The sequence below is a fragment of the Suillus subaureus genome, assembly GCF_016647635.1.
Source record: "Suillus subaureus strain MN1 chromosome Unknown BJ212scaffold_24, whole genome shotgun sequence".
Lineage (NCBI taxonomy): Eukaryota > Fungi > Basidiomycota > Agaricomycetes > Boletales > Suillaceae > Suillus > Suillus subaureus.
In genome coordinates, this window is record NW_024538580.1 from 13,232 (window position 1) to 33,178 (window position 19,947).

At 45.5% G+C, this 19,947-nt stretch overlaps 6 protein-coding genes across 6 annotated transcripts; 2 read left to right on the plus strand and 4 right to left on the minus strand.

Moving 5' to 3' along the window:
• Positions 1-2,692: 2,692 nt before the first annotated feature.
• On the minus strand, positions 2,693-3,847 carry BJ212DRAFT_1516522 (coatomer WD associated region-domain-containing protein; the record flags this gene model as incomplete). The annotated part of the gene is made up of 5 exons (XM_041341679.1): positions 2,693-2,741; positions 2,793-2,959; positions 3,009-3,309; positions 3,360-3,670; positions 3,719-3,847. 5 exons carry the CDS (start codon positions 3,845-3,847, stop codon positions 2,693-2,695), a joined length of 957 nt encoding a protein of 318 aa, XP_041191006.1.
• A 3,700-nt stretch (positions 3,848-7,547) lies between these two features.
• BJ212DRAFT_1482604 (uncharacterized protein) lies at positions 7,548-8,285 on the minus strand (the record flags this gene model as incomplete). The annotated part of the gene is made up of 2 exons (XM_041340446.1): positions 7,548-8,198; positions 8,235-8,285. The coding sequence occupies 2 exons, from the start codon at positions 8,283-8,285 to the stop codon at positions 7,548-7,550; spliced, it is 702 nt and encodes a 233-aa protein (XP_041191007.1).
• A 1,382-nt stretch (positions 8,286-9,667) lies between these two features.
• BJ212DRAFT_1301074 (uncharacterized protein) lies at positions 9,668-10,508 on the plus strand (the record flags this gene model as incomplete). The annotated part of the gene is made up of 2 exons (XM_041333081.1): positions 9,668-9,739; positions 9,816-10,508. 2 exons carry the CDS (start codon positions 9,668-9,670, stop codon positions 10,506-10,508), a joined length of 765 nt encoding a protein of 254 aa, XP_041191008.1.
• On the minus strand, positions 10,464-12,104 carry BJ212DRAFT_1569381 (uncharacterized protein). Its single transcript, XM_041342024.1, has 5 exons — positions 11,845-12,104; positions 11,678-11,796; positions 11,173-11,624; positions 11,004-11,114; positions 10,464-10,953 (listed from the first exon to the last, which is right to left on the minus strand). The coding sequence occupies exons 1-5, from the start codon at positions 12,075-12,077 to the stop codon at positions 10,861-10,863; spliced, it is 1,008 nt and encodes a 335-aa protein (XP_041191009.1). The 5' UTR covers positions 12,078-12,104; the 3' UTR covers positions 10,464-10,860.
• Positions 12,105-12,922: 818 nt separating this feature from the next.
• On the plus strand, positions 12,923-15,447 carry BJ212DRAFT_1569382 (MFS general substrate transporter; the record flags this gene model as incomplete). Its single annotated transcript, XM_041342025.1, has 11 exons — positions 12,923-13,502; positions 13,555-13,574; positions 13,622-13,729; positions 13,779-13,864; positions 13,913-13,925; positions 13,981-14,202; positions 14,253-14,630; positions 14,677-14,793; positions 14,847-14,987; positions 15,049-15,196; positions 15,280-15,447. Exons 1-11 carry the CDS (start codon positions 13,341-13,343, stop codon positions 15,445-15,447), a joined length of 1,563 nt encoding a protein of 520 aa, XP_041191010.1. The 5' UTR covers positions 12,923-13,340.
• A 4,067-nt stretch (positions 15,448-19,514) lies between these two features.
• On the minus strand, positions 19,515-19,898 carry BJ212DRAFT_1482609 (uncharacterized protein; the record flags this gene model as incomplete). Its single annotated transcript, XM_041340447.1, has 3 exons — positions 19,515-19,630; positions 19,691-19,816; positions 19,886-19,898. 3 exons carry the CDS (start codon positions 19,896-19,898, stop codon positions 19,515-19,517), a joined length of 255 nt encoding a protein of 84 aa, XP_041191011.1.
• Positions 19,899-19,947: the final 49 nt, after the last annotated feature.

Below are 19,947 nucleotides of genomic sequence, written 5' to 3' on the forward strand. Positions count from 1 at the left end.
TCCAGCGATCAGAAGCAAGAGCAAAAACCCTCGAAAATATTCAGCAGCGGAACGTTCTGGTCAGTTGCAAGTTTGTCACAATCTCATGAGCTCACGCTTAACATCCAGGACAGAGAACATGGTAAATATCTCCAGCGCCTCTATATAAAGAATGACTGTCTTCCTTCTATTGGTCTACCAAGTGGAGACTAAGCGCCTCCAGATCAGTCATCCACCTCATTACCAAGGCTGCCATTGACACCGTGGAAGGCAGCAATATATGGCAGACCAAACGCTACCCTCTGTTTCTCGGTCCCCTCAAGCAATAGCCATGTCGCTTGATTTGAGAAGAGATCTGTCCAATTCAAATTTCAGGGCTCCAGTTCCCGGTGGAAATAGCAATGCCGCACTGCGTTAGTTGGGTTTTCAATCAGCCCTGTCCCGGAATCGGAAAGCCGGATGGTGTCTTATCACCTCGGTCAAGCTCATGCTATGTCGCCGAGGATGCAGGGAGGATGCTATGAGAATAGGTAACTAGCTGGACCAATGCATACTGTTTCTAACCTGATCGCAGTTAGCTTCGCAATTACATTAATCGCCACCACCTGAAACGGCAAATTTTGTTTCTTCGCGCTGAGCACGGATCCAATTGAAGCACTCTAGGTTGGCTCATGGCTGTACCTTCATGACGCCGAAGTCAGTGCACTGGTCAGGGTAGCCGTCATATACTGAGGAGAATTTGTGTTTGACCTAGCGGTGTCTGTCACAATGCGATACTTGAAAAAAAACACCCTGACCGTCCGGTTCAGTAACCTCCGTAGCATTGACCAACTCCTTTTACTTCGAGGGCTCTGGCGCGCACAACTTCATCGGATATAACCGGGATGGCAATTGCGGCCCGTAGATCTTCAGACTAAAAGCAGGGCATCTATTGGGCGTCTGACACTTGTTACGTAGGATGCCCTGAAGATCGTGGGCAGGATTAGCACTGCATGTTATGTGGGTGCTACCACTAAAATGCTTTAGGACTCGACAACGCTGATCAGTAGTCGTTCCCACCTATGGCGTTTGAGGGCACGTGGTAAGTATGTTCCTTATTTGTTTCCAACTCTGCACTTATTTCGCTAGTGGTCTCCAACCAGACATGGTACAAACCGGAACTTGTGTGCGAACATTTTTAGGATCCATCAGGTCCGGGGTAAGATACAATGGGTGTGGCAGAAATATCACGTGATTTTTTTCTGGACACATTAGAGTAGGGAACCCCTAGGCGAGGGGTGGTGTAGCAGTCAGGTATGGACTACATAGATACTTTCTCCCTAGTTGTTTGTCTAGAGACAATATGATCTGTTATGTCATCAGCTGCTATCCTTGATTGGGAGACAGAGCAAGTAGATGTAAAGGGGGCACACCTTAATGCTATACTGAAAGAGGAAGTATACATGTAAAGGCCTGCTGTGGTAATGGTGGGAAACACTGAACAAATTGGATGAAGGATAACAGGATAAAACCATGGATTTCAGAGCATGATATAAATGAGCAGATGATAGTTTTGATAGGGAGATATATGAATGAGAGATGAGAGACGATTGATATTATTCTCAATAGGAGATGAGCAATGAGCATTAATTCTATTTGGCATATTCCATAGTATACTCATTCTATTCTAAAGTCAGATAGTCTGAATCTCTGCTACTTACCATGCATGGATCATGTTGCAGGTATGTGTACTGATTGTCCAGTCATACCTGCTATAACAACACTCCCCCTCAATCAGGAGACATGCCTAGACTCTTTATGAGTTTTTCATGGTCCAGTTTAGGTAGCAGTTTGGTCAATATATTGGCTATCATTTCTTTTGTAGGGCAGTAAACTTTGTGAATCTTTTGCTCATGAATCTTTTGCCTTACATTAGTGTTGCTGTGGCTCCAGCTTGTGGCCAGCTTTAGCTGTGAGTGGAGCTATGGTTAGCCAAGCCATGTATGCAGTTACAAATTACGTAATCCACGGTCTGGTCTAGCCCACGAAGCTGTGCTTGCAGGCTTGAAGCCAGCTCAAGCCAAATTTAAATTAGAATATATATATAAATACATACACTTAATTTTAAGTTAATCAAACGTTGAGTGAAAGAGGAAATGTGCTGTCACAATCAATCAGACTCACATCATACTGCACAATCATACTTCACATTTGATCCAAAGTAATATCGACAATCGCAATGAGTCCTCAAGCCAATGTAAGTGTCATTATTGAATCCAGCATTTGGGAAGCTAATGCAAATTAGTTGTATTGCAGCTTGGACCACACTCGCAAGCAACAGGCAGTAAAGGCGGAGATGAGGCAGATAAGGGCAGGGGAGCCAGAAAGGGTCTTGTGATGCAGCAGATTGGTGGATACGAGGGTGGCAGTAGATGTCCAGGAACGGCCAAGGATGAAATGGTGGCATGTAGTGCTGAGGAAGTTGGGTTGGAGGGTGAGGGGGGAATAAGTGTTAGATGTGCAAGTAGAAGAGGATGTACTCACCTGCATTGCATTTGTTTCTGATATCATTCGTCACTAAATGGCTAGAGGTCTATAGAAATATCAGCTGAATTGTAGACCCACACATGTAATTGAAATCATGCATACCTTGACCCTCCAGACCAAGCAACTTTGTTTAGCTCCTCCTTCAGCTGCTGAGTCCATATCACCACAGAGGACAGCCATTTGGTATTCAACAACGCTCAAAGACAATGAATACCCAAAGATATTGATTCTTCATGCTGATAAAAATACAGTTAGTTGAGTATGGAACTTCTGCTAACATCACTCACCTGTCTGAGATCTCAGCAATGACATCAAATGATTCCTCAACACCCTCATCTGTGATTTCCATGCCCTCCTCTAGTTTAGAATTGTAGGCATCTTGATCAAATTTAAGGATATAGTAAGAGTCGTCTGATACAACCGCCATGAGTGTCCCTGTCATCGACCAAAAGATCTATCAAAGTGTTAGCATCATGAATGTCCAATTTATGTCACAAACTCACATTCTTTGCATCCACATCAATGTGCCTCACAATTTCCCCACTCTCCCAATCCCAAAAGATCACAAAACCCTTTCCATGTGTGCCCAACACTGGACCTCCATAAATGGCATCCACTGCCCAGCTTCCTGCGCCCTTCATCCCTGCATTACCATGTTCCTTGAAGTTTTTGAACACATGAAGCTTCACCTTGCTCTCCAATATTGCATATGTGTTTGAGTCACCAGCCCATGTGAAGCCCGTGCCCAAACCAAACACTTTGTTCCACCATGTGAGCACTGTGTAGATGATGTATTCTCCATCACTGATAACAGTCACGAAGCATCCATTCAGCGAGTGTAGCAGCGCTGTCACAAATATCTCTGTGGTACTGATCTCCTTGATCTTGTGTGTCCTTCCATCATTTGCATGCAGCTTTTGCTGAGGTAGTCCCAAATTTTGATAGTCTGGTCGTCACCTGTCATGATGAGGTATGGCTTATCTGAGCCAGGGTAAAAGTCGACATAGTTGATGCCTTTGTCATGCACGTCCATGGTAAAGTTTGCTGTAGGGGAGGCAAGGGACCACATCTTGACAGTCCAATCAAGACAAGCACATGCGAAAGTATTTGAGTCTTTGGGGTTGAAAGTGATGTTCATGATGTAGTGCATATGTCCTTCATATACCTGGCACAAGTTGTGAGGCTGAGAGTAGCACAAAACATGGTAATGCACCTGAATACATTTCCACTGCTTGTCCCAATCCCAAGCTTTGATAGTCATGTCATCACTTCCAGTGAGCATGATGCTTGCAGTTGGGTGCACAGTGAGACATCGTATATAATCAGGGTGAGCCTTCAACATGGTGACCTTCTCATGTGTATTGTAATTGAAGACACGCAGTTGGAAGTCATCTGAGCCAGCAACAAATTAGTTTTTTCATGGAATAAATTTAACACAGTGTATGGGAACAGTAGAGACCTCAAAAATCTTCACAAGTGCACCAGTTTTGTGATTGTAGATGTTGACAGAGCCATTGTACAGACCTGTTAGCAGCCATGGCTCAGTAGGGTGGAAATGGGCACCTTTGACCAGAACTGTTTTTTCAAATGTACTATTAATAGCTCAGGAACCAAGTAAAAGTTCATTTACCAGAAATTAAAAACACCTGTCCTAAGGACACTTGACATCCAATGACATTGTATGCCTGCATTGCCATATGCTCAATTGAAGCATGTAGCTTAGCATGTCTGTGGGTGATTACTGAAATGAAACATGAGAAGCATAAAACACATAAACTCACCTGAGCAGCAGTGCACACAATGGCAGTGATGATGATCTTGAAAAAATTCACTATCAGTAAGCTCAAGCTTCTGTCGTCATCAATGAGTTAGCAGCATCTCTGGTCAGCACAATTTGAGCTCAACAGATATCAAGGATCTGACCCAGTAGTGGACTGAATAATCCAGATTGCCTAGACCAAGAGACTGTGAGATAACAACTGAAATTCGATGTACAAACACAATGAAAGAAGAATCATAAGGTGTGTGATGGTAAACAAAAAGCAAGAAACAAGAATGAAAGATCAAAGAGATGTCAGGTATCATAGACAACAACATCGTCATCGATGTCATCGCACTCATGCTCTGCGATGGCTTTGAGAACAGCATCATATGCACAGCTGTCATCTGTGGTTCCAATTGAGACAGGTGCCAGGAGCTCGTCCAAGCCGTTGTCAGATACAATAACACTTTCCATGGCCCATTGTGACGCCGCCCAACCTTTGGTAAAGTTAAGTCACTCCTTCTTTAAAGAGAACTTTACTATCTGTAGCACCTCCATGAGGACCGGGCTAATGCAGTTATGCTTCTTTGTGTATGTTTTGCTGCTTGACGAGAACACTCACTCACAGGGAACAGCTGATGCCTGGATTGGGAGGTAGTCCATAGCAATGGTGTAAACCATTGGGAACATTGCCTCAGACATCTGGTCAAAACCTCATGGTCAACAACAAAATACATCACTTGATGGAGACAACTCTCACCTGCCAGAATGAGAGTATATTTGTTCCCTTGGGGCTGAGATTAGCTGTGCTATAAGCCCCAAACTCCTGATCAATTGTCTGGATGATATCATCACAAACTGGCAGTGCATCCCCCTCATGAACTCTGTAGATACAGGAGCCTAGCATGCGTGACTGTAGTCTTGAGGGTTGTTGGGTTGAAGCCAGTATGTTGGAGGTCCACTGTGCTCTCTTGACATGCATCTACAGGACATATGAGTGCATGCTGTTGCTAGATAGATAGACATACCAGATTGAGAATGAATTCTCTAGCTGACTTCAACCGGTTCTCATCCCAATGATCTGTAGCCCATGACATTTGGCGTGTTGGATCAATGTCTATAGAGCAATCATAAGACATCAAATTTTATAAAAATGCAAGGGACTGACACATTGCAACAGCATAAGTGTTTGTACAGGCCATCCTGTCGTCATACTTATCTGCCCAAGTCAAACCAATGTTGATGAGTGGGGCACAGTGCGGGGCACTATTGGCCAACTGCTTCCAATCCTCAAGTAGGCATTCAAAAGCTGGAACCATACGACCCAACATGGGAGTGCTCTTGCTTGACATGGATTATTGAGCTCTGTGTGGGGGCTGAAATTACATGGTTAAATGCAACATAGGTTATGAAGGTGTCAATACTTACTTCCAGAATCACTTCGAAGTCCTGTAGGAAATGCCATTCAATTGGAGTCAGCTGTTTGTTGTGTATGGAGAGTTGACTGGCAGACTGGAAGAACATATCAACCACCTGGGCAATGGTTAGCCCACCACAAATATTTAATGAGATGAGACCTCACCTGACATAGATTGCACATACAATTAAGCATAACAAATGTTGAGTCCTAGTGGGTTGGCTCATCGAGCAGGAGTTCAACTTCAGGGAGCTTTATAGGCTCGCCTCTGTCTCCTTGGAACCAACCCTTGTTGTTACCTATAATGATGGTATCCCTGAAATTTGCTCATCATTGGTTTGATATACGGACGGAGTGCACAAGATTTCTGGCCCATTCGAGAGTTTTACCAGTGATGGCACCAGTATAGTTGATCTTGGCGATGTCCTGACCACAAACCTTCCAGGTATTCTCCATGTCTGAGAAGTCTGCTGTCACATAGTCATCCAGAATATGTTTCATGCATATGTTGATCATGTGTGGAAAACAAGGGATCCTGTTTTCAATTGGATCGTAATCAATCTGGTGTTCTTCAAGTAAGTTAGAAAGCTCCTTCATGCACATCTGATTGTTTGCTGCATTGTCCAAAGTGAAGTGTCCAGGCTAAATGAAGTCAGAGCACATTGAAGGTTCAACTACTCTGCTGGGCTGCAGAGCAAAAGAAAGAAAGATGGCTCTACCTCTGGGGTGAGAGGAAGGCTACTGACTCTCTAGGTGTTGGTTGAAGTGCACTGAGCAATGTGTTCAACCCTTAAGGGAAGCAAAGAAAGCAAGATCCACTGGGTGATGCCAGATCAACTCTGGTGAAGCGCACTGAAAGTGCGTGCACAGGAATGTTGAGTGCATAAGAGTGCGAAGCATGGGAATAAGGTGCATGCAGTGTGCGAACGTGTAAAAGATAATGATAGGCTGCTGCTTAAGACTAGGGTGATGACTCTGATAGATGCTAACTCATGGTGATCAATTCTGACTGCTAGATGCTACTAGACATGATGGTGGTTGGTGTATTGTGTGGTCCTGGTTGGTGTATGAAAACTTCCTAGGCCACAGGTAAGCTGTGCCTAGGCATGCTTCCAGGGCTTGGAAGTGAATAGGGAGCACTCTAAGTATGTAAATGATGTAAATAAGGGTCCGTGATGGAATAATATATCATATGATACCAGAAATGGTCTGATTTGAGAAATAAATGAAAAGGGACTCACTAGGGGACTGGTTGGATAATGGATGGATGCTCCCAGATGCTGTGTGACATAAGGCAACTAAGCACGTGCATGGGAATGCATCGCATAGTGCAGGAAAGCGTCGCACCTCTGGTGCATTTCGTGGGAAAGTCATAGATGGTGAGTCATAATATGGGTGATATACACCTAGAGGAATCTCATTCCCTACATCACCTTCATGTACTCTCGAATCATGTCATGCTTCTTGATCCCCTCCCCGGTCTCTTCCATCATGACCTCACTGCGTCTCTGCCATTGTTTCTGCAAGGGACCAAAAACACCTACATCAAGAGGTTGCAAGTGATGTGTTGTGTGGGGGGGAGGCAAAAAAGGTGAATACCATGTTCTTCTGCTGCTTGGCAAAGTTTAATTGTCTCATGTGAGCAGTGTCCATCATATATTAGGATGATTGGTTGACCAGATGAGTTCCGTTCCTTGGCTTGTGGCATGAAACTCTTCACAAGCCACTCAGTGCCGATGAAGTCACTTGTCCAACCATTTTCAGATGTCACAACTCTGATATCAGAATTGAGTGAGCTTTTTCTACCTATGATTGAGCAGAGACTCACATAATGCCATCTTCTTCAAAGTACTCAGAGTATATTTAAGACCCAGAAAATACAAAGCCAGGCTTCAAACTAGTGCCATCCACACACATGCACTCAATCACTGTTACCAGCTTGAGCTGGTCACTCTTTGCCTTGACTTGGGCTTTTGCTGTCCATGAAAACAGGTACTTCATGTTATCACATTTCCTTCCCCCTCCAAGTTGAATCCCCTTCTCGTCCATGTTATACACATTATCCCAGGGGATGTTCTCAGATTTCAAGAAGTTGTCCAGGAGTTTGAAGTGGTGATTGACAGTTGTGTAGTTAAACATTTGCATCCGCTTCGGATCAATGCCTGTTGGGCATCCCAGTTTGAGTTCTGAATGGCAAGTAAGAAAATCTTTGACCCAGGTTTTTGATGGCCCCTTATCTTTTCCAGTGAGCTTCTTCTTTGCCTTTAACTTCTTGCTAAGCTCTGACACCTTTGCACAAAGGTTGCACTTGGAGAGAGGGTGACCCATCATAGCCAGGTACTTGGCCCAGTCACATATTGTTGCTTCCTGGCCTTCAGTAAGTAGTTGGCTGTTTTTGTGGGCTTTTGAATGAGGTTTAGTGAGGTTCTGTGCCTGCCAACGAAGAGTATGGTATGGGACTTTAAACTCTGCAGCTGCTGTTTGGAGGTTCTTGGTCTTCTCCTCTCTGATAGCCTAAATAGCAGCAGTGAAGTTGGCTTCACGAATCACATCTTCTTCAGCTTTCTTCTGACTGGTAGTATGCCTGCAGTTTGGTGCCATTGTAACAAGGATGTGAGAATGATGCAAGAGGAGACAACAATGCAAGACTTCGTGCACTTGCCGAGTGTGCCGTAGAGGAGATTGAATTTGTTACACACTCTCCTATCTACTGTCACGTTTTCATACATGTCGTCAATTCTTCCTCTATAGCATCTTAAAATGACAGGATGAGCTTTATTGAAATTGTGTTCTGTAATCCTGACGAGGTGATTGTTGTGCTCCAGGTATAACTTCAGGAATATACCTGCAGGATCTATGGGATCTGGATAATTTATGTTCCTGCATGGTTACAAATTACCACTATTTCATCCCTCGCAGCTGCAACACGCGAGAAATTTTCATTCTACTTGGACAGTACATCATATATAAGTAGTCTACATATGCATGAATTTTTTTGAAGTGAGTTGAGCAGTGTGTTGAGGTGTTTTGAACATTTTGCATATTACATGCATGTTGCAGATTACCCGGAATGATAGTAGTGGATAGGGAAATCAGCATTAGCAATTTTAATTATGTGGAACAAGCCTTGCGCTATCGACACTTTCCGACCACGTTGACCGGATACCTGGCAGGCAAGTCATCTCGAGGCGGCCAGTATAATTCTGACACGAGGGCGACAACCTGCTGCCTGTCTACAAAGTGCCACTTACATTGCACCACATCAAAATCACAGTAAGAACCTGATCCTCCAATCATCAACCCCTCACACTCACCATGATCAGCTGCGCCCGCCCGCCAGTGGACACCACGACCCTCGCTCTCCGTATCTCAAACACGGGTTCCGTCCCATCAAGCTGCGCATACAACAATATTACAATGTCTGATGCCCATTGCAGGGCTCGTATATGGATTGCGCGTGGACTCCCTACAGACAACATACGTTATAGTAGACGCCAGCGCGAAGACCAAAAACACGTTAAAGACACGACAATTGCACGAAAATGAACATGCTGACAGACCTGACAGTTGATTAATGATAACCAAGGTTCTTTCAATGCTTCCAACGCGTGGCAGCTTTTCCACTAGGACGACACGTTCCGCTGTGGATCCTCACCATGTTTCAAACGCCCGGGATTAAAACCTCGGACCTGCAATCACACAAAGCGGGCTATTGCTTGAACGCCAACGCCACCCTGCACTGCGTCCACACCTATGCATACGCGTACGGACGGACAACAAAGAAAAAGCGCCAGTGGCACAGTCACGATATGTGGCGAACGTTTTGCTTCCACACCTTATTGTTCACAGTTACTTGTGGACTAGGCATTTTTGCTTAAATCCTTCGTTCGCGATGATGAGCAGGTCACTGTCCCCTCTCCTCACAGGCTTTCTACAACTTGATTGATCGCTCTGGAGCCGTCTCACACTGCATACACACCAAGATGGAAATGGATACCGCACGATACGACCCCATGGACGCACAACGTTTCGATCCGCTGCTGCGCACCAGCGCAGTGAGTATTTCTTTTCCTTTCATTTCATTTCTCTTAGTGTTCTTAACACCACGCTTACCTCCATTTCCATTCTCAGAGACCCAACTCGCTTTCTAAAACCGGCACTCAAAAATCGACGATGGGGCAGGGCCTTTGCGTCAGAACTCGACCATGTGTGCTGTTCCCCGTACGTGCGAGCGTAGGTGGTGTGTGGCCGGACCATGAGGTTGTGGTCGTCCCTCTTGAGGGGGGAGATGCATATTCGGAGGCTTCGCGCTCATCCACACCAAGTTCTTCTTCTGCTTCTACTACATACACGACTGCGTCTTCTTCTATGCCTGATGTACCTCCATCGCACACTCCACAAGTCGATGTTTACGAGAGGGATGACGTCGTAGTCACACGCACCATCATCCGCCCCAACACCACTCCCAATCTTCATCATAATCCAAGTAGTATGCCATCTAGAGCGCAGATGAGGCTTCCACGGATGTTCTCACGTTCGCCATCTCCCACAGCCTCTCCATCTTCTTCGTTATCTGTATTACCTTGGTCCAATCCCCCTTCGCACCCTACGAGCCCAGTGCTCCAAGCGCTTAACTGTTTTAGCACATCCTCGACTTTTGAGAGGGATGAGGATAATGTGCATATTGCCGAGAGCCCCAGGCCTGTATTACAGGTTATTGTTACGCAGACGAGGGACAGGTACGAGGACGATAGGGCGTTTAAGGAGATTGTGGGGAGTGTTTATCCGGGACCCGTCACTGCTGCTGTTGGGAGCGGTGCTTGATGCATCGACGCTCAATGCTTTCGAGTGGATCTTGATTCTTGTACCATTGTTCTTTCCCTGCATATCTTATTGCATATCTTATCGCGATAATCAATATCTATTGCTAACTTATATTGGACTAATAGCTCGATGTTATTCTGCAAGCGTTCTTTTATGCAATAATTAATACCTATGGCTATCATATATTAGAGACTAATCGCTTGATTTTACTCAGTAGACATTCTTTCATGCATTTTTATGTAGTAGCATTATGGTCCTTCATAGTTTTTCTGAGCGGGGTATATAATTCCGTGATGTATGCAAACGATCTGCTGCTGAAAATGCGACTTCAGTTGGAAAAGAGCCCTTCCTTTCAAATGGGTGATGTAACATAAAGCTTGATGTGTGCTTCTACAAGCGTCTCTAGAGCTAGCGCACTAACAGAAGATTTCTTTATCGTGGCTCTCTGAGATAAAAAATAAGTATGCGACCACCAAGAGGAATACATTGACATACAAGAGCAAAAGTTGTACCACGATACACGAACCCAAAGAGTTCCTTAAACTCCGGATGCGCCTTGGATACGCCAACTGCATCGAGGTGTCTTACAGTAAATTTCTTGATGATCTGTGGAATGTAACGTTTGAGCGCAATACAAGGACGCCAGGGAAAACGTTGGACAGACAGATTTGTTCTCCTGCTCTATATCACCAACTCCGTCGTCCACCGCACGTGCTTTACCTTTAGCATCACTGAGAGGTCCGAAAACGTCTGCTTCTGGTGCGTGGTTGGTTTTCTTTGCTGGGAGCGTGGGTACTTTAAACACAGCGCTGCCTCGTTCCTTGTCCTTTCCTCGCCCCCGTGATTTCGAATTCGGTAAATGCAGCATTACCTCTCTTGCCCGTCTCACCACCTCTGATTCATCTCCTTTGACTTTGATCCTCGTGTTCGCAGCGAGTTCTCCGATAGATTGTGTGCGTGTGAGAAGATGCTGAGGCGGTTTTCGGGGTGTAGGATCGTCTGGGCGGGGAGCACGAGTAGCTGGAGTGATGCGTGCTACACGGATTGTTATAGATGGAGTAGTCGGCGACGAATGAGCCTTTCCAAATATTAGTATTTCTGTCGTTGCTGGACCATCTACAAACGGCAATCAGCTCAGATCAAATGGAAGAATCAAGGAACAAATATACCAGTATCTCCCAAGGCTACACGCGCGCCCATTTCCGTCCGCCCATCAGGAGATAGATGCGATAAGCAGAGCATATTTTCAAAGTAGACCCGAGAGAGGGTGGCGGATGGATGGATGTCCCTGTTGGGTGTGAATGGGGTGTTATGGGTGTTCGACATGCTCACATACATACAGACATCATCCGAAGGGTCTATGCATATATTCTTGAGCGATTCCGTGCCTTTGAGTCTGAGAGAGGGACGACCGCGCATGCTCTCGAGTGCTAGTGCAAGTGGATTGTGGAGGAGGTCTTTGTTAGCCAGAAGGTTTGCTGAGAAAGTGAGTCCATCTAAGAGGATATAAGAGTCTGGGAGGGAGAGTGAGCCGCGATACAAGAGACGAGAGCTCGACGCTTCTGACATTCAAGATGCTGTTCGACCGCGTTGTTGGTACTTGTTTACGCGTTCAAATCTTTGTTATTCATCATTATGATGAGCGGCTCATGCACATGAACTTTGGATTTACAGAAACCATGTCAATATCATGCAGACTAGGCCAGCTACTATGTACTCTCTCATCAGGGTTTCCATAATACAAACATAAACGCTTCTTCCCATCGCGGTGGGCGGCGACTTGTTTTTTTTTCGACGTCGAACATTGCGATCATCTGGCAAGACGGCTGCGGCTCATGGTCACCCGGAGTAGGAACATCTGTCTCAACGTTCCTAATCAGTCTAAAAATCACTTAAGCCGTGGTAGGTACTTGTCATGCTTGACAGTCACGCCTCGGATGCTCATTTCAACAGACTTGCCATGACTGATACCTTCTATTAGTTAATCCCGTATCAGTCCTGCGCAGCAAAGCAAATTCAGGATTCTTAAATTCATGGAAACAATAAGCTCCAGCTTCAAGTAAGGCACCTGAGTGAGGCTAATGTTATAGGCAGAAGTATCAGCGTAGGGGTGGAAACATGCTTCTCTCCTTCTGAAGAGTCAATACATGATTGCAAATGTCTGTCTCATCCACTCTGAAACCTCGTAATCACGATCCATGATGTCAACTTCATCCACGCTTCCATCCCTCCTCGGCTTTTTGGGATATTTGCAAGGTGATGCATCTCTGAAATATCCTCTCATTATATGGAGAAGGGGTACAACGATGGTTGCACATGTACTTCCAACGGTCCGGACGAGTCTCAACTAAGAATCTACAGCCACTTGGCAGTTGTTATTAGTTAAAAGGATGATCCAGGCCGTTGCGACAAGTGTCAGTCCCATTAACTATTTCCAGGGGTGTGCTTATATTAGTATGTCTATAGGCTACAAATTCCGGACTGTACATCTGCTAGCCCTGGCACGGGGCTTCTGACGGATGATGGTTGCGTTCTCGCTGCGAAGTTCTGTCATCTAATTCGTGTCATCCGCTTCATCCTTCAGCACAATGATTTGGCCAAACCAATTACCAGGGCCGTTGATCCGGCGCATCGCTAGGATTGGGTAAACCACAGGTGGAGCAACCTGATTTGCTGCTATGATCAATCGATGGTGCAGTCAATACTAATTTGGGACATTGGCAGACGATCCATGGATTCCGGCTGTAATCAAATCCGTACCATTATTCTTACCTACTTATCGCCAAGACATGCAAGCCTACGTGTTGCGTTTCCCCCCCCTTCCCCTGAAGGATGCCCACTCTGAGCGATCCAACAGCGGTTGACGCTATTGATACAATCAACGATTTGCCAAAAGGTGTCTCCTGTCGTGCCCGTAACGACCTTGAGAGGAGATTACTGAGAAAGCTTGATTTGCGTATGTCCATACTACTGATTTTACAAACCCTGAATCTAGTGGGTCCGAGGTTTTTGCGAACTCCATTATGATACTTACTGTGCACCCTAGGTTGACAGATCCAATATTAGGTGTGTTACATACTGTTGTACTTGTATTAATCTTATGACATCTACAGCAACGCTCGGTTACAAGGTTTTGAGAAAGACCTGCACTTGCATGGGCAACAATATGCCACGACTTTGTCCATCCTATATGTTGGATATATTGTCATGCAAGTGCCAGGGTGAGTTTCGTCCTTCATCGAGAGACAGCTGAACATAACTTGTCTTTAGGAACATGTTCCTGCACTGGCTGGAGAAGCCTTCTGTCATCATTCCGTCCTGTATGTTAGCATGGGGTACAATATCAGTATTAACAGGTTTGTCGACATCGATTGTTCATGAAGATGACTGCTAATGGTGCTCAGGGATCACAACGAAGTACACATCCTTGTTTTGCATCGTTCAGATATAGTCTCTGATTGTTTGACCCAAGTTATACTGGGATTGTTGTCGCCCGCTTCTTTCTTGGCTTTGCCGAAGCGCCCTTCTTCCCCGGTATTATATTTCTTGTATCTAAATGGTACAAGCGGGACGAACTCGCCTTGAGAATAACTCTCGTTTCTTGTGGAAGTTTTCTCAGCTCTGCATTCGGATCCCTGTTTGCATCTGCTATACTTCACAGCATGCAGGACAAACTTGGTCAAGCTGCATGGAGGCAGGCAACAATCGTCTTTCTATCACTCCTTGGAGCTGAATGGTCCGTAGATGGTTATTCTTTATTGAAGGCGGCATCACCATCTTGGTCGCAATTTGCGCGATATTCACACTCCCTGATTTCCCGCACAACACCAGGTGGATCACTCCGGAGGAAAGAGCACTTGTCATCTCTCGCCTCGCAAAAGATGGCAATGGTAAGGCTGACGAGCTTGGGAAGCAGACGACCATGCGAGGACTGCAGGATGCTGTATCTGACTGGAAGGTGTGGTGGTTTGCAGTTGCTGCCATGTTCCAGGTAGTGGGGCAGTCTTTCTTCGCTTACTTCCCAACGCTGTGCGCGACACTTGGATACGATACGACTGTAACATTGTTGCTTTGTGCTCCTCCGTGGGTGTTCGCGGGTATGGTCGGATTTATTCTTACATGGTTAGTGAATCATTTCTATCAGAAAATCGCATCTCACGGAGATCAGGTACTCTGACAAGAAGCAGAGGCGTTACAAATGCTTTGTTGTTACCAATGCATTCGGCGCCCTTGCATTCATCATATCGATCTTTACGATGAACAAGGCTGCGCGCTATATTGCACTGTAAGTGGTATCGTCACTCGTGGGGCGCCACTTTTGCACTCAGAAACATACAGATTCCTGATGGCTCAAACCGTCACTGGATACCTGGTGCTCTTAGGGTGGATCAACAACACTTTCGCCAGAGAACCCGCGAAGCGTGCCGTTGCTATTGCTTTGATGAACTCAATGGGGCAAACAGGCAATGTGATTGGATCGTCAGTGACCTCGCCATCGATCTCTTGCTCTCACCAACTCACGACCGCACTTTTCGCATAGATACGCATGGCCGTTGAACTGGGGCCCGACATATCGTTACTCCTATATCATCTCCATCGCTGCACTTGGGGTTTCGACAGGCATGTTTGGTGGTATGTATTTGTATTTGAAGCATTTGAATGTGCAGATTGAGAGGAACGAGCGGGATGTGAAGCATATCACTGAGATTCAGGAGATTAGTTTTAAATATCTGGTATAGTTGAAGATTGAGATATTGATCGCTTCTGACAGTTGTGTGGGACTCTGACAGTAACATCGCTGTTCGACGGCGTTGTTGATGAGTCACTGACGTCACAGTATAACTATGCCCCATCGGTACTGCAGCATCGAGATACGTCCTGGGTCAAAGAGTGTAGTCATACTCGCGTCGGGGAGACGATGCGCTGGCGGTATCGGTGAGGACAACTGATGCAACGATATATAATCTGTCTGCCCAGACCTTCTCTTTCAAATCTACGTCGGTACACTCAACTGCAATAACTCAAATATCTAAGCACCACGACGAAACTTGGAATAAACACAAACGAGTTCATGTCGAGAATCTCGCATTTCACACATTACTGCTAGTCGGCACACAGTCGCGCTCTTGGAAAGCAATTGAAGCCATAGTAGTTGCTGCATCGGAGTCGGCCACAAGCCTAGCATGATATTTAGGATGAGGCGTGGTCCCAGTATAAACATCTGCGTGAGCATGAATATTTCAGAGAATCCACTATAAGTCTGAGTCTCCGTGGAATACGAGGACTATTAAAATGATGAATCAGGGTCGTGTACAGAGGTCGGCAATAGATCGGCGTACCGTTGAGACTGTCGGAGAAAAATAACCGATGAACTCGATGCAAGTAAGAGTGACAAAACTAGCGCATACAGGACATGGATCAGCGGAAAAGATAACTATATTCAGATCATGAGCTTACCTCGCAAAGTAAACAATGTGAGTTTTCATTAAAACCGTGAAACAGTCCCTGATGACTTCTCCTGATGATTGTTGTCGCATTTCACGGAAGTGTTTTATAGCTATCCAGACTGCGAGACACAGTGTGAGGACCTCCCATGCGGTGAGGAGTATCCAAGTGATGTAATCCAGAACTCGTAGGATACTTCCCCCAAAAGCAACAGTGCACTCATAGTTGCCGGAAAGAACGTGTTCCTCTGGCATTTGTCAATGAGTCCGGTGCACTTGAATTTTTTATAATTAATGCTTACCCGCTATGATATGGCTCACTGTTATTACAATCATCACTCCGATGGTAGTTCTAATAGCCAGGAAGACAACGACGAGAAATATCAACACACGTCTGGATTTCTGATACATGGCATATAACCGAACGATCATGATGACTTGCCTGATGTTTCAGTCAAGTCAATTTCACGAAAATGCATAGCTCACAACCCAGTATTATATTTGCGATATCATTAATGCATTCTATTGCGCTGGACATGATATGGCCTGACAAATAAAGCAATATATAATTTATCAGTGTCGGAGAAGCACACATTTCAGAGAAACTCACAACTGTGGCAGTCATTATCTTGAACCAACGAGTTGTTCGAGAATCTCACTCACCCCTACATGGCAGTGCGTTGAACGGGAATGAAAGGGTTCGCGAAGAATACTCACCATATCTGTCACCGAAATTGTCGGAACATAAACTGAATGTCGTCGGTCAGAACACCCGCGATGAATGTAAGGAGACATATCCAGAACGCAGATGCTGATTGTAAAAGATGACCAATTAGCACAACACTGATTACATAGCCTCCAAAACGTACACAGCATATATTATTCCGATGTAACGCGCCTAGGATATTCCGAAGTTAGCACCACGACTTGCCGACCACATGTATGTCACGAGCAACATACACTGAGATACATGACGGTCATCAGGGACCAGTGTCGACTCTGCCACAAAACAGTTGGTTTTTCGCATCGTTCTTCTGATACAGGAGTCCACTCACCCAGATCAATTCAACCTGTAAAATCATCGTTAGCGGGATGGCTACCCCGATAACAGTATCAACCTAACCTCTTGTCCGAACGTGAGTGCTGACAATACCATAAGGATGTCAGTGGTTTTTTGATACTCGATCTTGCTCACCCCAGTTGTACATTACACCAGCAAAGGAGGCAACTGCGAAACCATAGGCAAGGTTATATCGAGTCATCATCGTCATCATTCGACTGGCTGTCCGCGAACCTACAAAATAGTTACACATGCGATATGGATTGAGCAGTGGCCCGGACCAACTAGGATCATCTGACACTAGCAGGGTCATATTAGAGGATGGAAGTGAGCGAGCTGGGGAACTTGGGAGGACGTATGAGGATGACGTTCTGGTCAGATATACCACCATCAAGCGTTTGCATCACCGAAGTGAGATTGAGGCATTGAGTTGGCACACCGCAAACTATTCAAGCTACCGATACCCATACCAACAGCATTTGAATTTTCGGAGCACCATTTCATCAATTTAGTGTAGTGTGTTGTGCATTGGATTTTTCATCAGTAACAAAGCTACCTTTACCGCATGAGAGTCCTTGTAACATTGTAGGCCGATGAAGACATCGAAAGATGAGCCCTGCAGTACGCATGGAGCAATCGATAATCAATTACTAGACCGAGGATCCGACCGACTTTGGGGGAGGAAAGCGGTTCATTGGACTACACGTTGAGGTGTGTGCGCTGGCAGATCTGATGATAGAGGTGCACTGGTGAGTTGTCTATTAGTGGCATTTACCAATGATATTATTGTCCATCTCTAACCTTTCTGATTGATAAGAGACCTATCGCGCCTCGTAAATCGGACCAGCGAAGACTCCAGGAGAGACTGTTGAATTCAATGTCACCATTGAAATGCGAGACCTCGAGCTTTTTCGATGATTACATTGCGCCTGTATGTGTACTACGGTATTTCATTGATAAAACCCTTGCCTACTTCACTTCATATGTCAACCGAGGCAGGAATGGATATCATTCCTACTGAGTCTCCCGTATGCCTGCGGACCAAATAGAAGGAGAGACGGTTGTTCTTTTTTGTTGTGTCAAACACGAGCGAGTATCCGCGACATTTCCTTTAATTCGTGTACATGCTGATTATTACGGATGGGACCAAGAACACATACATGCATAGTTCTCAATTCCCAGTTAAGACACGATCGGGATATATAGTAACGAGAGTAGTCGTACAAAGGTGGGCGGTTGTCCAAAGATGGGGAACGGTGGAGGTGAAGAGCGGGTGTATAAAGACACCGATTCAAATAATCAAAACACCCAACACACACAGCAAAATGTGTCGGCATGAATCACATAGCATGCCATACACTTTTACAATAGTGCTGGACGACACCGAAGGTTCCGCCTGGTTTCTGTCGAACCATTGCGACGATATCGGAGGTGAGGAAGACACAATTGTTAATTTATGGTTCGCATACCCGACAACTAGGCGCATTAGCATAACGGCAACAAGTCGAGCTGGAACGCACCACTGCAGATAGCGGCATCATCATCATCATCAGCGATGCTACACCGAGTCGGGCGAATCTCGTCATAGCGAACAAGGAGGCTAAGTACATGGAACCCTGTCAGCTGCAGTGAATGGTGATATGCACCATAAACTTGCTGTGCGCGACTCGGAGTTCCTTGTACGTAATGCCTGGCATGAAGATTTTTCTTCTGACTGTGACTCAATGGGCCAAGGGAAGTCGGTCGGTCGGACGCGGTTAGAGACTAGGCAGTTTACACTAGTCACCTCACTATCATAGCGTAGCCACAGTACTTACTATCTTTTATTTACGGTTGTTACCTTGCGAGGGTCCCAAGTTACTTGTTCGTCCTGTCATTGGGCTCCGTGAAAAACCTGTTCAAAACACTTGGGGCTTTTAGCATTTTATTAGCATGTTTTTAATATGTCAAGAAGTGGAGGTTGATATTGGGGTGTTGAGTACTTGTCGATAACCCTAAGTATTGTACCTAATACTTCCGAGTCGGAACCACTCATCTCAGATTCAGACATCCGAGTGCCCGAAAATCGGAAAAATCGAAAGAGTAGAATGATTTGAGCCCCCACTGAATACAAGCATGCGCTGTACGATAGCAACACTGAACAATGCGTAAGAACTCACATTTGCACCGAGGCCGTTTTCTAAATTGCGAGTTTTAAACTCGTGTGAAGAAGCTCTAAGCCCGGGGTTCCAATTTAATTTCGCGGGCTCATAGCGCTGTGCGACCGCCAAATTGATTTCTACATTCCAAACGGGGCAACGGACGGGAATAACGGACGTACAAAATATGGAGACACAAGAGTACTACTACGTAGTCATCGAAAGTTCTATGTGCGTTTCATGTCATTTCGACTATATTGATACAAAATCATCCGAGACCGGCAGCATAGATACACTTCCATGCATGCATTAGCCTCCGCAGTGTCGGGTATCAGGAAACAAGTCGCAGACATTCAGGGATCATTTAGGGGGGGACGTCATTCCCCTCGGCTTCTAACATTTCAATGGTTTTCTGAGCGGCTGCCTCTTTCGCAACCCTCCTAGTTGTCGCCGACCCGTCACCGTATTTCATGTCGTTGACTGCATGCACACGATAAGCAAAAAATACGACAGGGCATTTATGAAAAACAAACTACGCACTAAAATAAGTGCCAGTCCACACGGTAAGGTTCTGCGGGCCGCTACTTGTGTCCTCATACTTGAAGTGAGCTGCGAAGGACGCGCCATACCGACCCTGGAGGAAATTGTTGAGACGCATAGCGAAGTCTGTTCATCGTGAATGGTCAGCGAAATTTAGGCACTGGCATGGCAGCCTCGAATGAAAGAGTGACGCACGGGGCGAACTCATGATGAATGACTTGAGATTTGGGTTGTAAGAGTGTCTGTTGTTCAGGTGA

What these genes read in the sequence shown, in the direction of transcription:
- BJ212DRAFT_1569381 (XM_041342024.1), bottom strand. Translation starts at nt 12,077, where the DNA reads ATGTCAGAAGCGTCGAGCTCTCGTCTCTTGTATCGCGGCTCACTCTCC. An exon ending in CCTTCGGATGATGTCTGTAT is followed by an intron (nt 11,797 to 11,844) that starts GTATGTGAGCAT and finishes CACACCCAACAG; the next exon opens with GGACATCCATCCATCCGCCA. An exon ending in GTGGTACAACTTTTGCTCTT is followed by an intron (nt 10,954 to 11,003) that starts GTATGTCAATGT and finishes TTTTTATCTCAG; the next exon opens with AGAGCCACGATAAAGAAATC.